General features: G+C 41.1%; 1 protein-coding gene across 2 annotated transcripts in view; it reads right to left on the reverse strand.

Moving 5' to 3' along the window:
* LOC126213308 (uncharacterized) overlaps positions 1 to 21,241 on the reverse strand; it is a 229,667-nt gene that overhangs the window by 23,621 nt on the left and 184,805 nt on the right. The window contains exons 11-14 of one of the 2 annotated variants that reach the window (XM_049940995.1): positions 19,919 to 19,956; positions 8,978 to 8,998; positions 8,696 to 8,917; positions 1,703 to 1,875 (exon numbers count right to left, since the gene is read on the reverse strand). In XM_049940995.1, the coding sequence (XP_049796952.1) occupies positions 1,703 to 1,875; positions 8,696 to 8,917; positions 8,978 to 8,998; positions 19,919 to 19,956 (454 nt within the window). Of the gene's footprint in view, positions 1 to 1,702; positions 1,876 to 8,695; positions 8,999 to 19,918; positions 19,957 to 21,241 lie in introns of both variants that reach the window. The other variant, XM_049940994.1, reaches the window with a different exon arrangement.

The raw sequence follows: 21,241 nt of genomic DNA on the forward strand, positions 1-21,241 counted from the left end.
CTCCTTTTCCGCTACCCCCCACTCTGCGTCTAACCTCCCGACTGCACGTACCTCCCCTACCCTCTTTCCACCTCGTCCCTAATGCTCTCGCAGCAGCACTGTACCGTACCCCGGCCTTACCCTGCTATCCCCCCTGCTCCCTGCCCCAGCCTCTTCCTCAAGCCGTCAGCTCACGGACCGTGCATCCGAACGTAGAGCGTTCAGCGTGCCGAGTTTCTGACGTCGTAGCGTGGAATAGAAAGTTCGGGAGTCTTTCCGAACACGCAGAGCAGTATCTGGCATGTCAGATATTCTGAGCGTGCGTCTGAGAGTTGACCAATGAGATGGCACAACGCCACCTACGTCACACGCGCGCCGTCTCCCTTCAGTACAGAGTTGTGAGGCGCCATAATGGCATTCATTTCGACCCTATACGTATATTTGCCGTTTCTGAGCACCAGCAAATTGAGAATCAGTGGAAAACCCGAAGTTAACTGTGTGATTCGTTACAAAAAAATTATGAGAAACATCACATTCGTGGCAAAAGAATTATTGTAACTTGCGTATTATGAGAGTATGCTATTTGAAGGCAGCGACAAACTGAAGATCCACCCAAAACGTATTGTTCTTGGTACAATTTGTTACAATAAAATTTCAATTAGTAACATATCTACGATTAAGGTCTTTAAGACAGGGTACGATAATACGATTATTCACGAAGAATGTGTTGCTGGTTTAGCGTAATGGGTAGCGTCACTATTCTATATGCAGTTGTTTGTTGGGGCGGTGGTTCGCGTCTTGACACTTCCAAGTTGTATTTTTTTTTTTTTAATAACATTTGCGTTTTTATTAGGTTCTGATACTTTATTATTAATTTAATATAAGTACACACTATAATATTTGATGTTATGTGAATATAAGTTCACCTCTTTTTGAGGGGCGACTTTGTTCGATTGACAGGACAGCTTGCGCTACTTGTATAAAGATATTTTTCTCGTTTTTCTTTTACGTTTCGTAATTCACATGTTGCAAAGGTTCTGCTACTGGGTAGGAACAGTGATCAAGGAAGACTGACCTTGGGGTTTTACTAAAATGTGGGAATGATGAAATAATGCTTATCTTATGCGGAGAAGTATTCCAAATTTGTACCGCACTGTTTGTAATGGAACTTTTGTAAGTCTCTGTCCTTATTGATTGGACACGGTACTTTCCTTTTCGTGGACAATGGAGGAAATGTGCGTTTCAATAGAGCTAACGTGGGGATTTTACGTGGGCCCGTTGAGTAAACAGTGTGACTGTGATTTACGAACTAGAAACATCCCTCAACTGCCGCTGGAGTGCGTTGCGATCCCATATACCACATTGGGGCCCACGTACCGTGTGCACAAGTCGCATCGTTCCTGAGCGTTCAGCAGCACATTGAATTTGGCACGCTCAACGTTGACGTTCGACAGCACGGTCCGTGTGCCGACGGCTTTACAGCCACCTGGTTGCCTCTCACATCATGCACTGCTATTTGTAGATGGTGGTCTCGTGTGTGTGTGTGTGTGTGTGTGTGTGTGTGTGTGTGTGTGTGTGTGTGTGTGTGTGTGTGTGTGTGTGTGTGTTGGCCGAAAGCTTACTCTGTGACAGCCTTTTTGTTGTGCCTATCTGCAGCTCAGCATCTCCATCTTATTTTATTTTTTTATCACACAGCCACCTCACACTCGGCCACGAGACTCACCCAGCATCCAGTAGTTGGAGTATTTGCCGTTGCTGCCCCCTAGCGCCACCTTCGTGAAGTACTTGCTGAACCACAGGTTGCTGGCGATCGCGTTGTGCCAGCCCATCTTGCTGCAGACAAAGTAGGGGAAGTGCTTCGTGACGAAGGCGTAGATCTCCGACAGTGTCGCCCTCCTGCCGGAAAATAAAACCGACACGGTTCAGTCCGAATCGTCCACAGGAGGCCCCAAAGTGGAACACGGGGGCATTTTTTGGCATCTTCCGACAGACCAGTCCCAGTACTCTTCTCGACTTTGTACAAGTGAAGAAGTATATAGTTATACAACTACATACCTCTTCACTTTTACAAAGTCGAGAAGTTTTGCCTGCTTTGAAACTGAAGAGAAACACTGTTGTAAATATTGTATTGCCTTATTTTATTTATTAATACGATCGAGGAGCACCAGGTTACAACATTCTGGTACCTCTAAATAATACACAGAGGTGACAACAGCGACAAGATACCGATACGCACGTATACAGAAGGAGGTAGCATTGTGTACACAACTTATAAAAGGGCAGTACACAGGTGGAGCTGCAATTTGTACTCGAGTGTTTCACATAAAAAGTTTTCCGATGTGATTGTGGCCGTACAATGTGGAATGGTAGTGGGAGCCAGACACACTGAAATCGTTACGGAGTTCAGTATTCCGAGATCCACAGCGTCGAGCGCATCCTGAGAACACTGAATTTCAGGTATTGCCTCTCACCACGGACAATGCGGTGGCCGACGGCTTTCACTTAATGAATGAGGGCAGCAGTGTTTGTGTATATTGTACACCTGGGCTTAACAACTGGCCGGTTTTGAGCACGAGTACTCGTGTCTGCTCAGGCACCTGCTCGCGAGCAGCTGCAAGGTCGCGGAGTGGGGAGGGAGGGGAGGGAGGGGAAATGCGCGCGCACGTTTGAATAGGGCCGCAGCGTGCCTATTGAATTCGTGCCGACTGTGTAACGTTTAAAGTACTACGATCAGCTCGTAACAGTCACTTCGCTGGTTAAGAATCGTGTGAAGTCGCCGTTGTGTAACCCCAACCATGTTTTCGCAGTTCAACCCCCATTCGGAGGAATTGTATCTGTTTACTGAAAAAGTTGGTGATGCAAAATGATTAGTATGTCACAAAACGCTGAATTCTTTTACTATATTTAATTTGCAGCGACATTATATGTCGTACCACGCGAAAGACTACGGACGTGGAAAATGTGATTGACCAGATTGTGCACACGAAGTTATTAAACTTAAAAGGAAGCTATCCGAAGAAGATCTGGACGACGAAGAAAAATCAACTGAGGCAGCTCTCAGAGTGGGTTACAAAACTGCTTTGCTTTTAGCAAAATCCCTGCGCCCCTTAACTGATGGCGATTTAATAAAAGAATGTTTGGTAACTGCAGCGGAACATTTGTGTCCATCTCAAGTTGAACAGTTTCGGATTTTGCCATTATCTAACATGACCATTATGCGTCGCATACAGGTCATGGCAGACGATGTCCAGAGCCAGTTTGCAAATATCTGTAAAGATTTTATGGCGTATTCTCTAGCTCTGGACGAAAGTGTTGATATCACTGGAACAGCGCAGCTTGCCATATTTATTAGAGGTGTTAATAGAGATCTTCAGGTGAGGGAGGAGCTCCTCGATGTAGTAGCCATGAAGAACACTACAACCGGAGGTGATATTTTAAGTAGCGTTGAAGAAAGTGTTGAAAATATAGGATTGTCGTGGAATTCTTTAGTTTCAGTGTCTACAGATGGTAGAGGCATACACTAAGCTAGTAAAATTATGTGGCACGTGTACATTCTCCTTTATTTGTTTCATTTGTCACAGTAATAATTCGTGAGTGATATCCCTGCAGGTGGCCGCGGATTTACATCGACTGGCGGCAGCTGTTGTGTGCTCCACGTGACTCTCCCCACTCTCCGCTCTGGTCCGGTAGTGGGGGTAGCGTGCTCGCGCTGCTCCGTGCTCGCGCCTTGCTGCTCACAGCTTGCTCCGCGAGCACGTATGTTGTGAAGCCCTGTTGTACACTGTGTGAAATAACTGCAGCAGCCAATGTGGGACGTATGACGAACGTACCCTTTAGGACAGAGGGGTGAAATTTGGCGTTATCGGGCTGTGGCGGCAGACGACTGACGCGAGTGCCCTCGCCGACAGCACGACATCGCCTGCAGCATTTCTCCCCGGCTCGTGACAGTGGCGGTGGGACCCTACACGACTGTAAAAGAGTGGCCCGGTCAGATGAGTCCCGATTTCAGTTGGTAAGAGCTGACAGTAGTGTTCCAGTTAGGCACAGACCCTACAGAGCCACGAAACTGAGTTGTCAACGAGGTCTGCATAATGGTGTGGGCTCTGTTTACATAGAATGGACTGGGTTGTCTGGTCCAACTGAACTCTGAGACCACCTGCAGCCATTCATGGACTCCACATTCCCAAACAATGGGCCACAATCTATCACAACCGGTTCGAAGAACATTCTGGACAATTCGAGAGAACGATTCGGCCACCTGTCAATTCTGAAGGGACGTGTGAGCCGCAGGTACTTGGTAGTGGAACAAGTCAGTGCAAATTTACAGAATGATCAGAAAATTTACAGAGAAAGGAATTACAGAATTAATAAAAAATAAAAAATGTTAAAGACTACAGGAATAAACTCAAATCAGAGAAGAGTTTTATACTACTGTGACGAACTCTTATACAGAATATGAGTGCCATATGCCACAACAAAACCTGGATTTGTATACTTGGGAGTTTACCACCCAATATTTTCAGTTCTGCTGGAAGCCTACTAAAAATGAAACACGCTAAATAGTGCACACCCTGCTGTACAATGCTTAAGAAAGTTTTACATCATTTGTCCATCTAGTGTTCATTCTTCTGAATGAGTCAATACTGTCAACAACACACCCCACTGTGGAGTACATACGAACGGGGACAGTGGAGTTACAGTTCTGAGAAAACTCGACAACAGCCTACACAAAGTGTGTGAACTGACGTCGTAGGTCTGTGTGACGGCCCTTTTCCAGACTGAGAAAATTGTTTGTGAGTGCATAGGGTTGCCCCGGAATATCGAGATCGTACAAGATAACAGAGTGAAGCGAAGTAAAGAGGCCTTCGGGCTTCAGCATCCGACGCAGTGGAGGTTATACTTAAGAGAGCAGAACTAATCTGGTGCAAGCACCTAAGTTACACTCATTTTGGCCGCTAAAGTGTTTTGCATAATTTACAGAGACAGTCTATTTTAGGAACAGGAAGAGATGAATCGGCAAGGTACCCGACACCTTCAAAGAACGCCTGAAGCAAAACCGTCAACCGTCTCATTTAAGGTATGCCCATTCCAAATTATTCGAACATGACTTTACGAAATGACAGCAGAGGATTTTTTTGGACTGCTACTGTGAACCACATGTAGGTTCCACTACGTCTCTGTGGCTGTGGAATTATTCTTTAAATCCCTTTACTTTTCATCATGTCACTCTGCGCGACACCAAAAACAGTCGTCAAAGCATTAACCAATCATTTTATAATGGAAAAGTTAACACCATTTTTCTTTCTTTAATATGCTAAACATGTTTTGTAATGAGTAATTCACTGCTACCAAATGCTAACTAATCAAAGGACTTTACTATTTTGTGGTTACAACTTGAAGCTGAAATATACTATGTTGTCTCAATGAATGGCTACACCCACAAAATACATAGAAACACTGCACTGAGTGATAATTACCACAATTATGACTATGAAGCAGAGATTAATGTTGTCTAAGGAGGGCATTAAATGGAAATTAAGTAAGCCTTGTGGTAACTTATACGAATATTTACCTACATTTTATTATTTATTTATACTTTAACGTTCTATGCAGAGACAAAAATGTAGTTTAGAGGGGAATCCATGCAGCGAAGGCAGTGAAAATAATGAAATTTAGGAGAGTGGGAAAAATTACTTTAGAAACGCAAACTTGATACCCAAATTATGAATTGTCATAATTAGACAAATATATATGTCACTTTAAGTAAACTGTAGACAGTAATTTAGATAATTAAACTAGCCCTAGAAACAAAATGAAAGGCATTGCTATGCTCAAGCATTTTACAAGGACATGCCACTGCTTATGTATAAATTGGCATATGTAAGAGAAGCATGCAATTTTAATTCCAATTGCAAACAATCTGTACATAAACTATTTAGTCGTAAGAGCATTTTTCTTTCTAGATATAATCACATCTGCACTGGACTACGAAACTGAGTATCCCATAGGAATGACTGATATTCATACCTGGTAAATCTGTGCTGTACACACACGTATACATATATACAGGGTGTATCGAAAAGAATCACCCAATTTTAAAAAAATTGCAACTATTACGTTATTTGAGATACATGCATGAACAAGCATGAACAAGCATGAGAAAGCAAACTCTTGAGTTTTACACGGTTTCTGCTAGAATGGGTCACCGCCACACTGGCATCTGGAAGTGTGAGAAGTTTTAAACCGAAGGATTACTGAACGGTGCATTGGTCACTCTGAACCAAATCAAATGATTCAACCTTACATTACTGGCCTCCAAGGTCACCAGACCTGACTGTATGTCATTATTTCTTGTGGGGGTTTATAAAAGACTGTTTATATTTCTCCATTACCAACAACAATAAATGAACTGAAACATTGCATAACAACAGCTGTGGAAGCTGTAACTCGAGACATGCTCACTGCAGTGTGGGAACAATTTGAATACTGCATCGACATAAGCTGTGCATCTCAAGAGGGGCGTATTGAACACACACATAGAGAGAGAGAGAGAGAGAGAGAGAGAGAGAGAGAGAGAGAGGGGGGGGGGGGGGGGGGGAAACCACCACCTTTTTGAGTTTCTCATTCATCAAAAAACAAAATTCATTGTATGTGTTTATTGGTTTCAGAAACATAAACATGTCAAATCTGATGATTCTTTTTGATAGAACCTGTATTTTTATCATTTTTCTCTTTTCCCTAAGAGTAGGCGCAATTTGTATTTCACATTACACTGGCTCGCAATCATACAAGCAGCTGCATTTGCTAGTGTTACAATTGATTACCTCACCTGTAACTGATGAACTAAAATTGTTAGCCATTTGATTAGTTACCACTTGTCACACCTCTATCTGTATTGCTAACCTTCTGATTATTTACAATATTTGTCACTCATCAGCTACATTGGCAGCCTTACTTTACACTGATTAGCCACACTGATAGCCATTCCCAATTTCCCACTTTTAATCTGGTTTTCTAACCACCAATAATTTACACTTCTAGTCACTCATTAATTAAACTGCCGATTGAAAGATTATTTGTACTTGTTTTGCTGCGGCAAGAAAAGGCAGTTTGATTTGCGAAAACAAAACAACTATTTATAAGCTTGCTGCGCAGGATGGCCACACAAATGAACTTGATTATTTGTATTTTATGTATGAATATTTACACAGATCTATGATGTTTCAAACATATGTGTGGATTGTAATTACCACATAAATATTACTATTCTACTGTCTCACTACCTTGTCATACGTATCACTGTGTTACGAAAACACTTTGTACAAATTTTGTGAAGATTCATTTGCGCTGATGCATGTACAGGAAGACTGCAATACTGGGGAAAACATGTATATTAAATATTATTATATGACAGAAGACAGAAACTCAGCCACGATTAATAAAGCTAAATTAATCCTTTCGTTTACTGGTGTTATTTGACATTTTGCTTAATAAACATTGTTTTCAACTTATATACACTTGTGCTATGATTGGATAATTTTTTAATGAGGGTCAAGATGAATTTCAGATACATCATGATGGCATGACCCATAAAATTAGTTGGCCAGGTCGATGAAATGAGGGACACGCTATGGTGACTTTCTGAAAAAAAAAAAAAAAAAAAAAAAAAAAAAAAAAAAAAAAAAAAAAAAAAAAAAAAATCTGGAACATCAAAAGTATTATTTTGCCAATTTTCTCTATGAAATCATGTTACTTTGAGTACAACGCTCATAAACAAACCTTTTATATTGTTAAACACTTATGTATTATATAACAAAAGAGACAAGTCTTTTTAAAGTTTGTAATACACTTCCTATTCTGCTCCACACATATCCTAATAGTGTCTTGAGTATAAATTTTACGTGCAATACTCTGGTGGATTTTGGGGAGGGGAGGGTTATGTAGTGTGACAGAATCTGACAACACAAACTGCATCCGTCAGCTGAATAGCCTGTACTTAAATAGCAAACAGCACTTTTCAGTACAAATACCTGTTATTTCATGTATTTATTAGTACCGTATTTCAATTCTAACTTACTTATATTTCATGTTTAACTAGTTTTTCTATTTCACAGTTAACATTTCTTTGTAATAACTTTACTGTAAAATATACTCCTTACTGTCAATAAGAAAACATTTCTAATACCAGATCTTAAAACTTTCTGACAATAAAAATAATGTATTCTGTAAATTATATCTCGAACAAATATTCCAAATTATATTAAAATATTTCATGCTATAAATCGGCAATAATTCAAAAATTAGTTACTGTCTGGAATAATGTAATTTTGTACGATTCATTTGTACAATTTGTAAGACTATTAGCTGAAGATTCTTTTGTAACAAGGAGACAATAAGTGAGCCAGGACAGTACAGGAAATTGTGGTGGTCACAACGAGCCAGTCAAAATACCGACAACGAGAAGGAAACCTCGTCACCGTCGACGTCGACGTCGACGTTAGGGAAAGCAGTTATCCCAATACGATATCAGCTGACAAGTCAAACATCAGGAGAAACACTTCAAAGCACCTTACAGCTGACGACCGAACGACCACGAACTTGTGCCTACCGTACATATAGCACACCGCGGGTAGAGCCAAACTGTGGTGGTATACTTTAAGGACCGGGTAGTGAAGTTTCACAAAAGGATTTATCACATTTTAATGCCGCTACCAACCTTTTCGGCGAACGCAATATGGCCTTAGCGATGATCTCCACGTAGCAGGTCGGCTGCGTCGTGTCGGCAGTACCGGCCGAGCCCGTGCCGTCGAGGTGCCGCTCCTCGCCCGGCCCGTCGACACCGCCGCTCTCGGCCATACCCCCAGTGTCTGCCGAGGTCAGAGCAGCAGTGTCGCCTGTCGACGACGCCGCGGAGTCCTCCTCGCAGCGGCCGCCGCCAGCGCGAGACAAATCGGAGACAGTCTGCCCGGTGCTGCCGGCCTCGGAAACCGAGTGGCCGGTCGGTGTCAGGATGGTGGTGCTGTTTCAGTGGGGCAGAGACAGTATTCGATGAGTAGAGATTCGTCGACCTCTACAGTAGTTATTGAAGAACATACAAACGAGTATGAACGATACCTGGAACTCAGGCCGAAACAAAAAAAGTTAATACAAAACGGGAGAAAGGTTTATTGAAAAAGGAAGAGACCTATATACCGTATTTACTCGAATCTAAGCCGCACTTTTTTTCCGGTTTTTGTAATCCAAAAAAATCGCCTGCGGCTTAGAATCGAGTGCAAAGTAAGCGGAAGTTCTGAAAAATGTTGGTAGGTGCCGCCACAAGTAACTTCTGCCGTCGAATATATGTAGCGCTACACAGGCATGCTTTGCAGGCACAAAGATAAATACTGGCGCCAAAACCTCTGCGTCAGTAAATAAATTAAAAAAAAAAGGTGGAACACGAGCTTCTTTCTCCTCCCCGAGTTTCGACCACTGCATTTTCATACATTATCCAACAAAGTAAATACAAATTTCGTATTGTTCATCTTCAAATGTAGCAGCATTTCAATGTACTACAAAAATCCGACTGGCAAGATTGTTTGGGATGTTTGTCAATATGGTCAACTCTACGTTCTGAATTTTTTCCTACTTGTGAGAATAGATGGTTGCTAATAGGAACTTTTATGAATTGTGAATCACATGCAGTATTCACTTCACCATAAGAATAATACGAATATAAACATTTTGCCATGTATTGTTTCGTGTTTGCTGCTATCTCATTTAAATCCTGTCTGCCCAATAAACTACAAAACTGGAGTGAGACAACAGCAAATGCGGAAGAATATACATATCATGTCATGTTTATATTCGTATTATTCTTATGCCTAATAGTGATACAATCAGAAATGAACCACGGCAATTGACTAGATTTTTTAATCTAAGATGACTAATTTCTATGCAGAATGTAATGTACCCGAGAAGCGTCTGCAAAGATCTTCAAACGGACAAAAATTTTCGCTAAACTCTCGTTCAGAACATCTTCTATCATACGCAGTCTATTATTTGGTTCTTGTTCATCATTATCAAAGAAAGCAGCAGTGTAAGTAACAACAAATAGCAGTCTCTTGGCATTGTTTCGCTAATGAGACGATTCCTCTTTTTAATTGTAAGCGTGCGGTAGCGCGCACAAAAGCAAGCCATGCCGCGAGCGGCGACAGGTCTTAAACACGCACTATCAGAATGCGTCAAACAATGCATGACAGAGTACAATAATGCATTTTCATCTTAGAGTGACGTAAACACCTATAACAAAGAAAACGGCGCTTATCAGATCAAAGAAAAATAAGCAACCGATTCAAACCAGACGAAGCACGTGAAAAAGGAAGGGTACCCGTATAAATACGGACGGAGCACCTGACGCATAGCAATGGCTACCTGGTAAAGCTTAACTGCTAAGCTTACGACTCGAACCAAACTACTGTAGCTGTATCTTCATCCATTTGACCTAAATTGTCTCTCCTGTTACAATGGACTAACTTTGTTTCGATTTGGAGATGCGGTCTAAAACTTCTCTCCCCCCTCGAATTTAGAGTCTCCATTTTTCAGGTGCGGCTTAGATTCGGGAATTTTTTTTTTCCTCGATTTCGAGTCTCATTTTTCAGGTGCGGCTTAGATTCGAGTAAATACGGTATGTGCTTCATCGATCTAGAAAAGGCATTTGACAGTGTGGTTTGGGACAAGGTGGCGACTATTATGAGGGAAAAGAGAGTGGACTGGAAAACCAGAAGACTTATAAACTCATTATACCTTAATCAAAAAGTTTCAGTTAAAGTGAGAGGAGGAAGTACAAACTGGATCAGACTAGGAAAAGGAGTAAGACAAGGATGCTGTCCATCACCTACTCTTTTCAACCTGTACTTGGCAAATACGATTGACCAATGCTCACTAGATGACAAAGGAGTAGAAATTGGAGGAAGAAGAGTAGGGTGTTTGAGGTTTGCTGATGACATGGTCCTTCTAGCCACAGGCGAAAAAGAATTACAGGATTTGGTGGACACCATTGATACTAACGGAAAAAAAATAAAACAAAAGTATTGGCACTAGGAGGAAATAAGGAAATAAAAATTGTGCTGAATAGAGAAACACTAGAACAGGTGCAAAATTTTAAGTATCTTGGAAGCAGGATAGACACTGACTGGAAGTGCACCACAGAAATTAGAACAAGGATAGCAATGGCAAAAGAGGCGTTTTATAAGAAAAGGAGGATTTTCTGCAGCGGTCTGGACAGAGAATTCAGGAAGAGACTCATAAAATGTCTTGTATGGACTGTTCTTCTATATGGCGCTGAAACATGGACTGTGAGGAAAAAAGACAGAGAAAGGCTGGAGGCTTTTGAGATCTGGACATGGCGGAAGATGGAAAGAATAAGTTGGATGGACAGAGTAAAAAATGAAGAGGTACTGAGAAGAGTGGGAGAGAAAAGACAGTTACTAGATGTAATAAAGAGAAGAAAAAGAAACTGGATTGGGCATATATTAAGAAAGAATGACGGACTGATAAAAACAGTTTTAGAAGGTTATGTAGAAGGGAAAAGGAAGCGAGGAAGGAAGAGATTCCAGATACTGCACGACATGATGGACAGTACGACATACAGCAGCCTTAAGAAGGAAGCAATGGATCGCAGAAAATGGAGAGGCAAAGGACCTGCTAATATAGCGGATAACTGACGACGATGACAAAACGGCATAACGAATGGGAAACGTCGGCAGAACAGGGAGGGACTAAAAGTGAGATTTTTTCACTCGTCAGGCAGAATGATATCAGAAGAGTAATGAGACTGACACTACTGCGAGTGATCTGGCACTGCCGTGTTGTTCTACTGGGGCAGATCTGTGTGTTCACACCCCCCAGATGCTCAGTCCCAAGCTTCAGCCCCTCGCAGCCGACACGTGATATTTGAGAGGGCCAACAGTGAAGTCGTGTTCTCAGTGCGTGTTAAGAAGCTGGAAGAACAGAATTTAGAGCAGTGTTATGCAATCGACTTTTGTGTCAAATCTGGGGAATCTGCCAAGTGTGGCCTTCGAGAAGTTGGAACGTGCCTACAGGGAACATTCCTCGTTAAGAGCAAAAGTTTTTCGTGCCACAAATCATTTTTGGAAGGCCGAGAATGCGTTTAAGATGAACGTCACTCGGTGAGACCTTGTAACGGTACTTGAATTACGTAACCATTACGGCACCTCACCTCGACCTCTCGATACCGGCAATATTCTACTGTGTTTCTGTAAAATAGTTAACATATTTCTGTGACAATATTCAGATTTGATTTCATTAATGTAGAGGCACTTCGATACATCGATATGTTTATATTGCAACGATATTATTCTCATGTGTATTCTTTCTTTTGTCACTATGATCTTAGACGTACTTGTAACTCTGATTTTTGGGTGTGTTAAGCGGTTATTAGTGTGTCAAGCTTTGGTTGTTGTTTTAAAAAGACGCAAATTGTAGTCAGTTTATGAAATGTGAACTTTAACACTGAGGAAGATATTTTTAAGTATGTTTTATATTGTGAAGTCATGTTGCAACAAAAGTAATAAAAAAGAAGCGTAACTTAAATTTGGAGTGCTGATTACTTTTTTACATCACCATTGTCCTAACTTGCAAAAGCTTAATCTTTAAGACTGGTTTATGAAACACATCTATAAAACTTTCGAATATCGCAGAATAACACCTAGGCCTCTTTGCATCCGAGCTCGGAATCATCACCACCTAGATTTTCGACGATTGAGCCACGAGTTCACAACGAGACCAGCGTGGGAAACACGAAAACATGAGTGTCTAGTTTATCCATTATTTCATGAAATGACTTTATTAACTGTGCTCCAATGGCACCTGCCACATAATATAACTTTGTTGTTGGCCGAAAATGAAATATTAAGCAGCGTGAGCAACACTACAATCATAATTAATTTTTGACCTTTGTTGTGGTAGGGTTGTTAGAACCTCCAACTTCAAAAGCCAATGAAAACGTTGAACGTGTGTGCGCTCTTGTGAGAACAGACCAATATTTAAAATTAAGGATAACAGGTGACCCTTTAAACCAGGGTTGCCAAGTTTCTGGAAGTCAAAGTCCCTGATAGCCAGACGAATTTTACCATTTTTCCCTGACAAATTTTGAGATCTCAAGGGTAAGTCAAGACATAAGTTGACAATCTGCCTGCAGCTATGGTGCAAGAAACAACACCACACACAGGAAAATACCTAAAAAAATTTCCAGCAGATGGCATTTCCTGATGTCGGCAAAAGCTTAAGGAGACATTGTACGTGAAATTCGCTGATTTCTACTCCATAATTTACTTTGGACTTTCCTGAACATTTTTTATATAATGCATTAAAATCAGACAATTGTGAGACCTTCAAATAATATTTTGAATGTTGACATGTGACTGTCAAATTTTGCGGCTATGTATATACTGCCGCAGTTGAGCAGTCATATCTTGGGAACTACACCGTCTAGAAGACTGAATTGCTGTGTTTTGTGCCTACTGCTATGTCTCAGAAGTTGGAATTACAAATAAACCTAAAAACCAAGCTGGGTAATACAAAACTGTCTGATGCCTAGACAATAAAATGTGCTGGAAGACTAACAGACGAAGTAATTGATGAATTACAGGAATATTATGGGAAACTCATTGCATTTTCATACATTATCCAACTAAGTAAATACAAATTCCGTATTGTTCATCTTCGAATGTAGCAGCATTTCAATGTACTACGAAAATCCGACTGGCAAGACTGTTTGGGATGTTTGTCAATATGGCCAACTCTATGTTCTGAATTTTTTCCTATCTGTGAGAATAGATGGTTGCTAATAGGAACTTCTATGAATTGTCAGTCACATGCAGCTTTCTCTTCACCATAAGAATAATACGAATATAAACATTTTGTTATGTATTCTTTCGTGTTTGCTGCTATCTCATTTAAATCCTGTCTGCTTAATATACTACGAAACTAGAGTGAGAAAACAGCAAACGCGGAAGAATGTACATGTCATGTCATGTTTATATTCGTATTATTCTTATGCCTAGTAGTGATACAGTCAGAAGCGAGGCATGACAATTGACAAGATTTTTAAATCTAAGATGACTCTAATTTCTGTGCAGAATGTAATGTACTAAAGAGGTGTCTGCAAAGATTTTCAAACGGAGCAAAATTTTCGCTAAAGTCTCGTTCAGCACATCTTCTATCATACGCAGTCTATTGTTTGGTTCTTGTTGATCATTATCAAAGAAAGCAGCAGTGCAAGAAACAACAAATAGCAGTCTTTTGCCATTGTTTCGCTAATGAGACAATTCCTCTTTTTAATTGTAAGCGGCGGTAGCGTGCAGAAAAGCAAGCCATGCCGCGTGCGGTGACAGGCCGTAAACACCCATTATCAGAATGCGACAAACAATGCATGACACAGAACAGTAATGCATTTTCAGCTTAGAGTGACATAAACACCTATAACAAAGAGAACGGCACTTATCAGATCAAAGAAAAATAAGCAATCAATTCAAACCAGATGAAGCACGTGAAAAAGGAAGGGTACCCATATAAATACGGACGGAGCACCTGACGCACAGCAATGGCTACCTGGTAAAGCTTAACTGCTAAGCTTACGACTCGAACCAAACTACTGTAGCTGTATCATCATTCATTCGACCTAAATTGTGTCTCATATTACAATGGACCAACTTTGTTTCGATTTGAAGGTGCGGCCTAAAAATTTTCTCTCCCCTTGAATTTCGAGTCTCAAATTTCAGGTGCGGCTTAGATACGAGAAATTTTTTTTTCCTCGATTTCGAGTCTCATTTTTCAGGTGCGGCTTAGATTCAAGTAAATACAGTATCACCAGGCCCAAAGGAGTGTCGAGGAAAGAGTTGGCCCGGTGTGCCCGACGGTACCGCAGCCGCAGTACGTAGGGAGACCGAGGACTGCCCGAGGAATTCGACTGCACGTCAGCACGCCGACAGCCTGCAAAACGACGTGCCGTACGGGTGGACGACAAACGATCGAGAACAGCGACAACTGAACAAAACTGTTTTCGAAAATGTCTGTCGTACGGGCGCGATTAATAACGGAAATGTAGCTTCACAGAGGTTACAGTGAATGGTGCAATCGGTTTCCACAGAAGAAACTCAGCTGAGGACTGAGAAACCCTGCAGACAATGGTTGCTGACCAGGGTAGAAGCAGAGACAACATTCTGCTGTTTTGATCTACATTAATACACAAATATAAACAGAGCTGTACCAATTTTACTCACAGAGACTGTAGTACTGACAGTAATGTTAGTCCACTGCTCAATCAAAAAAGTTAAACACCGAGAATTCACAGTACGTGTACGCGTCTCCTACAGGTAGATAAATGATTAGGAGATAAATTCTCTCCGACAAATAGAACGGTCACCCGACTGCATTAGTGCTGTCAGTGCTCGGAGTTGTTACACGGCGCGGTAGGATAAATAAGGGGCGTGAATAGCATCAGGTGTCGAGTGATCGCGTAGGTGATGTGGACTCATGTAAAGCATCGTTTTTAGCACCTGACAGAGCATCAAAGGGTCTCACAGTGGGTTTGTATTTGGACAGATAGTTGAATCGTGCAATATGAGGGTGTAAGAAAGCTACACGATTTCAAATTGTTTACAAAACAACTTTATCCCCCTCAAAATACTCTCCATTACAACTAATACATTTGCCCCACCGGTGCTTACACTGTTTGAAACATTTTTTGTAGCCATCTATAGAAATGGCTGACAGCTCCTCCTCTGTTTTTTTCTCAACTTCTCCAATGCTGTCACACTGTCGTCTTTTCACGTCCCTTTTTACGCACGGAAATAACAAAAAGTCGCAAGGAGCCAGGACAGGCGAGTAAGGTGTGTGGAGCAGTTTCGAGCTGTCATTTCGAAGCACGAAACGTTTCAACTTGACATTTCTTTCAATTTTCAGTCAAAACCCGAGAAACAAACTTGGCAGCAACCCTTTTCATTCCAAAATCTTCCATTAAAATTCGCTGAAATGAGCTCCACGATAGCCCACTTATCTCTGACATTTGACGAATTGTCTGTCGATGGTCCGGAAGCACAAGCTCTCTAATCTTTTTCAATATTTTTGTCGATTTGGGCAGTCGACGGATGTCTGGAATGAGATTTGTCAACAACTGACACGTCACCATTTTTAAATAGAGCAAACCACTCTTACACTCGAGTTTTACCATACTGTCATCTCGGTAAGCTATTTTCAACATTAAAACAGTATCACCATAATTTTTACCGAATAGAAAACAAAATTTCACAGCTCCACATTGTTCACAGAAACCTGCCATCTCAAGAAACGAAACGAGAACAAAACAGCGTTAGCAGAAACAATCAATGCATACGAACAGAGCAAGCCAGGTCGACAACACAGGTGGCACAGAACTGGCAATAATGATGACGGGTTTGTGGGACGCTCAACTGCATGGTCATCAGTGCCCGTACAAAGTCCCATTTTTTGCACAGCCCATTTTTTACACAGCCCATTTTTTACACAGCCCATTTTTTACACAGCCCATTTTTTACACAGCCCATTTTTTACACAGACCATTTTTTACACAGACCATTTTTTACACAGACCATTTTTTACACAGACCATTTTTTACACAGACCATTTTTTACACAGACCATTTTTTACACAGACCATTTTTTACACAGACCATTTTTTACACAGACCATTTTTTACACAGACCATTTTTTACACAGACCATTTTTTACACAGACCATTTTTTACACAGACCATTTTTTACACAGACCATTTTTTACACAGACCATTTTTTACACAGACCATTTTTTACACAGACCATTTTTTACACAGCCCAATCTACCAACCGTTACAAACGATGATGAAGATGAAATGATGAGGGCAACACAAACACCCAGTCCCCGGGGAGAGAAAATCCCTAACCCGGTCAGGAACTGAACCCAGGCACCCGTGATCCAGAGGCAGCAACGCTAGCCACTTGACCGCGAGCTGCAGACAATTCGCAATGAGTTGTGCTATACATGCCTAGTGGCAGAAATGAATTACTGAATAAACAATACAGGGTGCCATTTTAAAAACTCATACCACTGTTCATATCTTTGTAAAAAACAAAGCTACAATGAAGGCAATCACTCTGATTGATGTCCCCCGATGGGTAAAGAACATTTGCTTGAAACATTTCGTAATTTGCATCTGGACAAGCAGTTATTTAGGGTGGTCAAGATAAATGGGACAGCCTGTGTAGTGCATGAAGCATTATGTTATATCCTACAGGGAAGATCGGAAAAATAAACTTGTAGAACTACACTACTGATGAGAAACTGCTACAAACAGTACCTACCATAAAATATCTAGGAGTAACTATCCAGAGCAGCCTCAAGCAAAATGAAGACACGAAACAGGTAGCAGATGCCAGGCAGATTGATTGGAAGAATCTTAAGGAAATGTAACTCAACCACGAAGGAAGTGGCTAACAAGGCACTTGCTAAACTGATTCTTGAGTTCTGTTTGTCAATCTAGGATCCCTACCAGATAGGACTGATAGAAGAGAGAGAGAGGATACAAGTCAGACAACGTATTACTTCCTCACATATACTTCTCACTAAATGATCATGATCAGAAAATCCAAGAATTCAGAGCAAATACAGTGGTTTACCAATAATCATACTTTCCATGCAGTGGTCGAAGGGGGGGAAGATAAGTTACAAGTACCGGAAGTACCCTCTCCCACACTCGATCAGGTGGCTTGTGGAGTACTGATGTAACCAGTAAAAACTCTCATTCTGAAGAGTCTTCCAAAAGAGACAGCAATCGACATCCAGCCATAACAGATAGTAAGCAACTTGACCGTGTACCCTGGTCACTGTGTGTGAGACCAGCAGTGTCGAGTGTTTGGAGGGAGTGGGAGCAAAAACCTGTGGAATGTCACAGATTGAGTGGAGCTATCTATTAATGGATATCTGGGTTCGTATATTTCAACTGATATTTTGCAGTTATTCACACATTGTCTTGAGGGAAAAATCTGTGCAAGTCACCCTCTGTGAATAAAATTGAGCTTTCTTGTTATTACATCAAAGTCTAGTGTGTTACTGTTTGTGTGAGAATAATTTTGTTAACTGGTAATCATGAAGTGAATACTGATGAACTTTATTTTATAGGATACGTAGTTGGCCCTGATAGCAATTTCAATTTTGAGAAATCTGCGATAGAGGTATGGTTATATATTAAACAGGTACACCAAAGAATGAAACTAATCATAAGTGATCTACAACAGCAACTGGTTTGGCTGCACTTGGTGTCATTTTAAATGATCCTAAGAAGATTGGTATAAGATAGCTAGTTTAGAGAGAAAAAGTGAGTTAAGGCGTATCTGTAGCAAAATAAGATCATAGAGACCATTACTTAAAGATATGTAACAGGGAAGGAAAAGCAGGAAGACAAAAGGACTCGGCTCCTGGGTGACTGCAAGGCAGCTTGCAAACATGGCGAACTGGAGGAGGAAGCAACGGATCACAAGAAATGGAGATAAACTTGCTAAGCAGAAAGTTAATTGTGGTTCTGGAATCTTTACCTTGACTGAATGTTTATTTTCTGTGCACAAAGTAAAGTTATATGGAAAATGAATCTCAAAATGAGGACAGATAAATATTCAATGACCTCTTCACAACAATTGTCACTAGAATATAAGCACAAGTTTGAATCACAGACATATGGGGAAGAAATGGGCCGTGTTCAGGAACCACCGCAGCAAGTACCTCACTGTGACCTTGGAATCAGCGAGAATTTCTGTTGGACGATCTGGACAGGTGTGGAAGAAAGCATGAAGGCTCCACATCTGCCACATATGACGGTTGCCAAGAAAATAACGCACCACATTTTATTTCTTCAACTATTCTTTACCGAAGATAATGAGAATTACATACACGAAAGAATGGTGCTTTATCTATACACCCTATTTTTCCACGTAATCTCCATCCCATTCTACAGCCTTCCTCCAGTGCTAAACAAGTGCGTGTATGCCATGTCGGTACCAATCCTCGTCCTGTAGGCGGAGCCAGTGCTTCACTGTGTGAATTCCCTCCTCATCGACCTCAAAAGGTCTTGCACGAATGGCATCCTTTAATGGGCCAAACAAGTGGAATTCTGAGGGGGCCAGATCAGGTGTGACCGCTGTGGATGGTCTCCCCAACAGCTGCAAATCGTGGAGCTCCGCCGAATTGCCTTCTGATAACCTCACCCTCCATGCCCAGCGACTAACTGTACTCCTGTCGACAGCAGATGTTCTGTAGACTTTGCACATGCATTTGTGAATAAACCCCACACTCCAGAATGAGATTTTCACTCTGCAGTGGAGTGTGTGCCGATATGAAACTTCCTGGCAGATTAAAGCTGTGTGCCGGACCGAGACTCGAACTCGGGACCTTTGCCTTTTGTGGGCAAGTGCTCTACCGACTGAGCTACCGAAGCACGTCTCACGCCCCGTCCTCACAGCTTTACTTCTGCCAGTACCTCGTCTCCTACCTTCCAAACATTAGAAAAGCTCTCCTGCGTACCTTGCACTTGGCCCGCGTAAGGCAAAGGGTCCCGAGTTCGAGTCTCGGTCCGGCACACAGTTTTAATCTGCCAGGAAGTTTCACACCCCACAGTTTCTTTCTATGCAGTGAGAAATTCAATGACGGCACATTGCTTGTAACATACATCACCTACAGATGCCGTTTTGGAACTGTACTACAGCTACACTATCTGTCGGAAACTTGTCTGGCTCATTCAGGAGACTTCAAATAATACATACGTAATGTTTCACATTTGTAGCATTGTTTTTGGCCGAGGAGAAAAAAGTGCGGTGCATTACTTTCTGGGCAATCTTAGAAAAATAAATGTGTCAATAAAATAATAAAACTCTTACTCTGTAATATCTGGAAAGTGTCCTTCGGTGGCTGCCTCCTGGAACAAATGGAAGTGGTTTCAGATCACAAATTCAGTGAGACTTTACAGCAAACAAATAAAACTATACTTAAAGTTGTAGATTATTATTCCCCAAGATCCCTACGTGACACTAGGGATAAAAGCAGAAAAGAATGTACAGTGGAATCTCATTAGTACATTCCTCACTACCACGTGTTCCAACAGAATATGTCCATTTACGGAAGTCTGAATTCAGACTGCATTAAACAATGTTAACACAACTTTTTTATACGTTTTCCCTCCCCACTAAGCGCGTTCAAATTTGACAGTGTTTTTCAGTGCTGGCAACTGTGCACATCGTAAGTTACAGTAGAAATGACCAATTTACATGCAGAAGTACAATACACTGCTATAGCTCGTATAGGTCAGCAGTAGCTCCGACAACTTACAACGTACTGACAAGTGCCAATCGCAGATAGGTGCAATGTTGTAGTGGCCGAACATAAATGATAAAACACAGTCAATTCAGTGGCTGGTCTTTCTTTGTTTGTGTACCATATAGTGGAATTCAGTGTTCGATTAACTCTCCGTGCACGATTTTGTTTTTTTGTGTCTAACAGTGTACCGATACACCGTGGATAAGAAGATAGAGAGGTAGTAACTGTACAAATATCCACACATGAGGTGTGTTAAAAATAAAACTGACTCAAATTGAAATAAATATTGATATCTAAGTCTTTTAGATCCATTCCTACAATACGGGTTCAGGAGCCTAGAGGCTATCCTCTCACGTCAAGTGACGTTCCTGCATACCGATTGGCTGCCGGCTTAAGTTTGCACGTCTGGCAGCTTGGATATCACCAAAGTCACTATATTTAAAATATTTTTGCTTCTTGCATACTAATACACAATTTTGAATTTCTGCGTGTGATGTTCCAAACATATTCCCACAAAGGCGCATTTACAATTATAACTTATCGATATAGCACGTCCGAAAGTGTGGCGTTACGTGGTTGCATATTATCCCACATGTGCTACTCTTAACTATGCATTTTGACTGCTGAAAAAAATAAAATCGTTACCAAATTATGTATTTTTGGAAATATGTTTTCCTGTTTATGACATTCAAAATCTGTGGTCCTTTCAAAAATGTATTAACAAGATTCCACTGTATATTGTAAACTGTTGAATTATGTAAACCACTTAGAATACAATACATCAACTGCTTATTATGTTAACACTCTTCATATCTCTTTTTACGCATTCTCAAAATGTCATGTCACCACCACCACCACCACCAACAACAACAACAACAACAACAATT

This window comes from Schistocerca nitens, chromosome 11 (genome assembly GCF_023898315.1).
Source record: "Schistocerca nitens isolate TAMUIC-IGC-003100 chromosome 11, iqSchNite1.1, whole genome shotgun sequence".
Lineage (NCBI taxonomy): Eukaryota > Metazoa > Arthropoda > Insecta > Orthoptera > Acrididae > Schistocerca > Schistocerca nitens.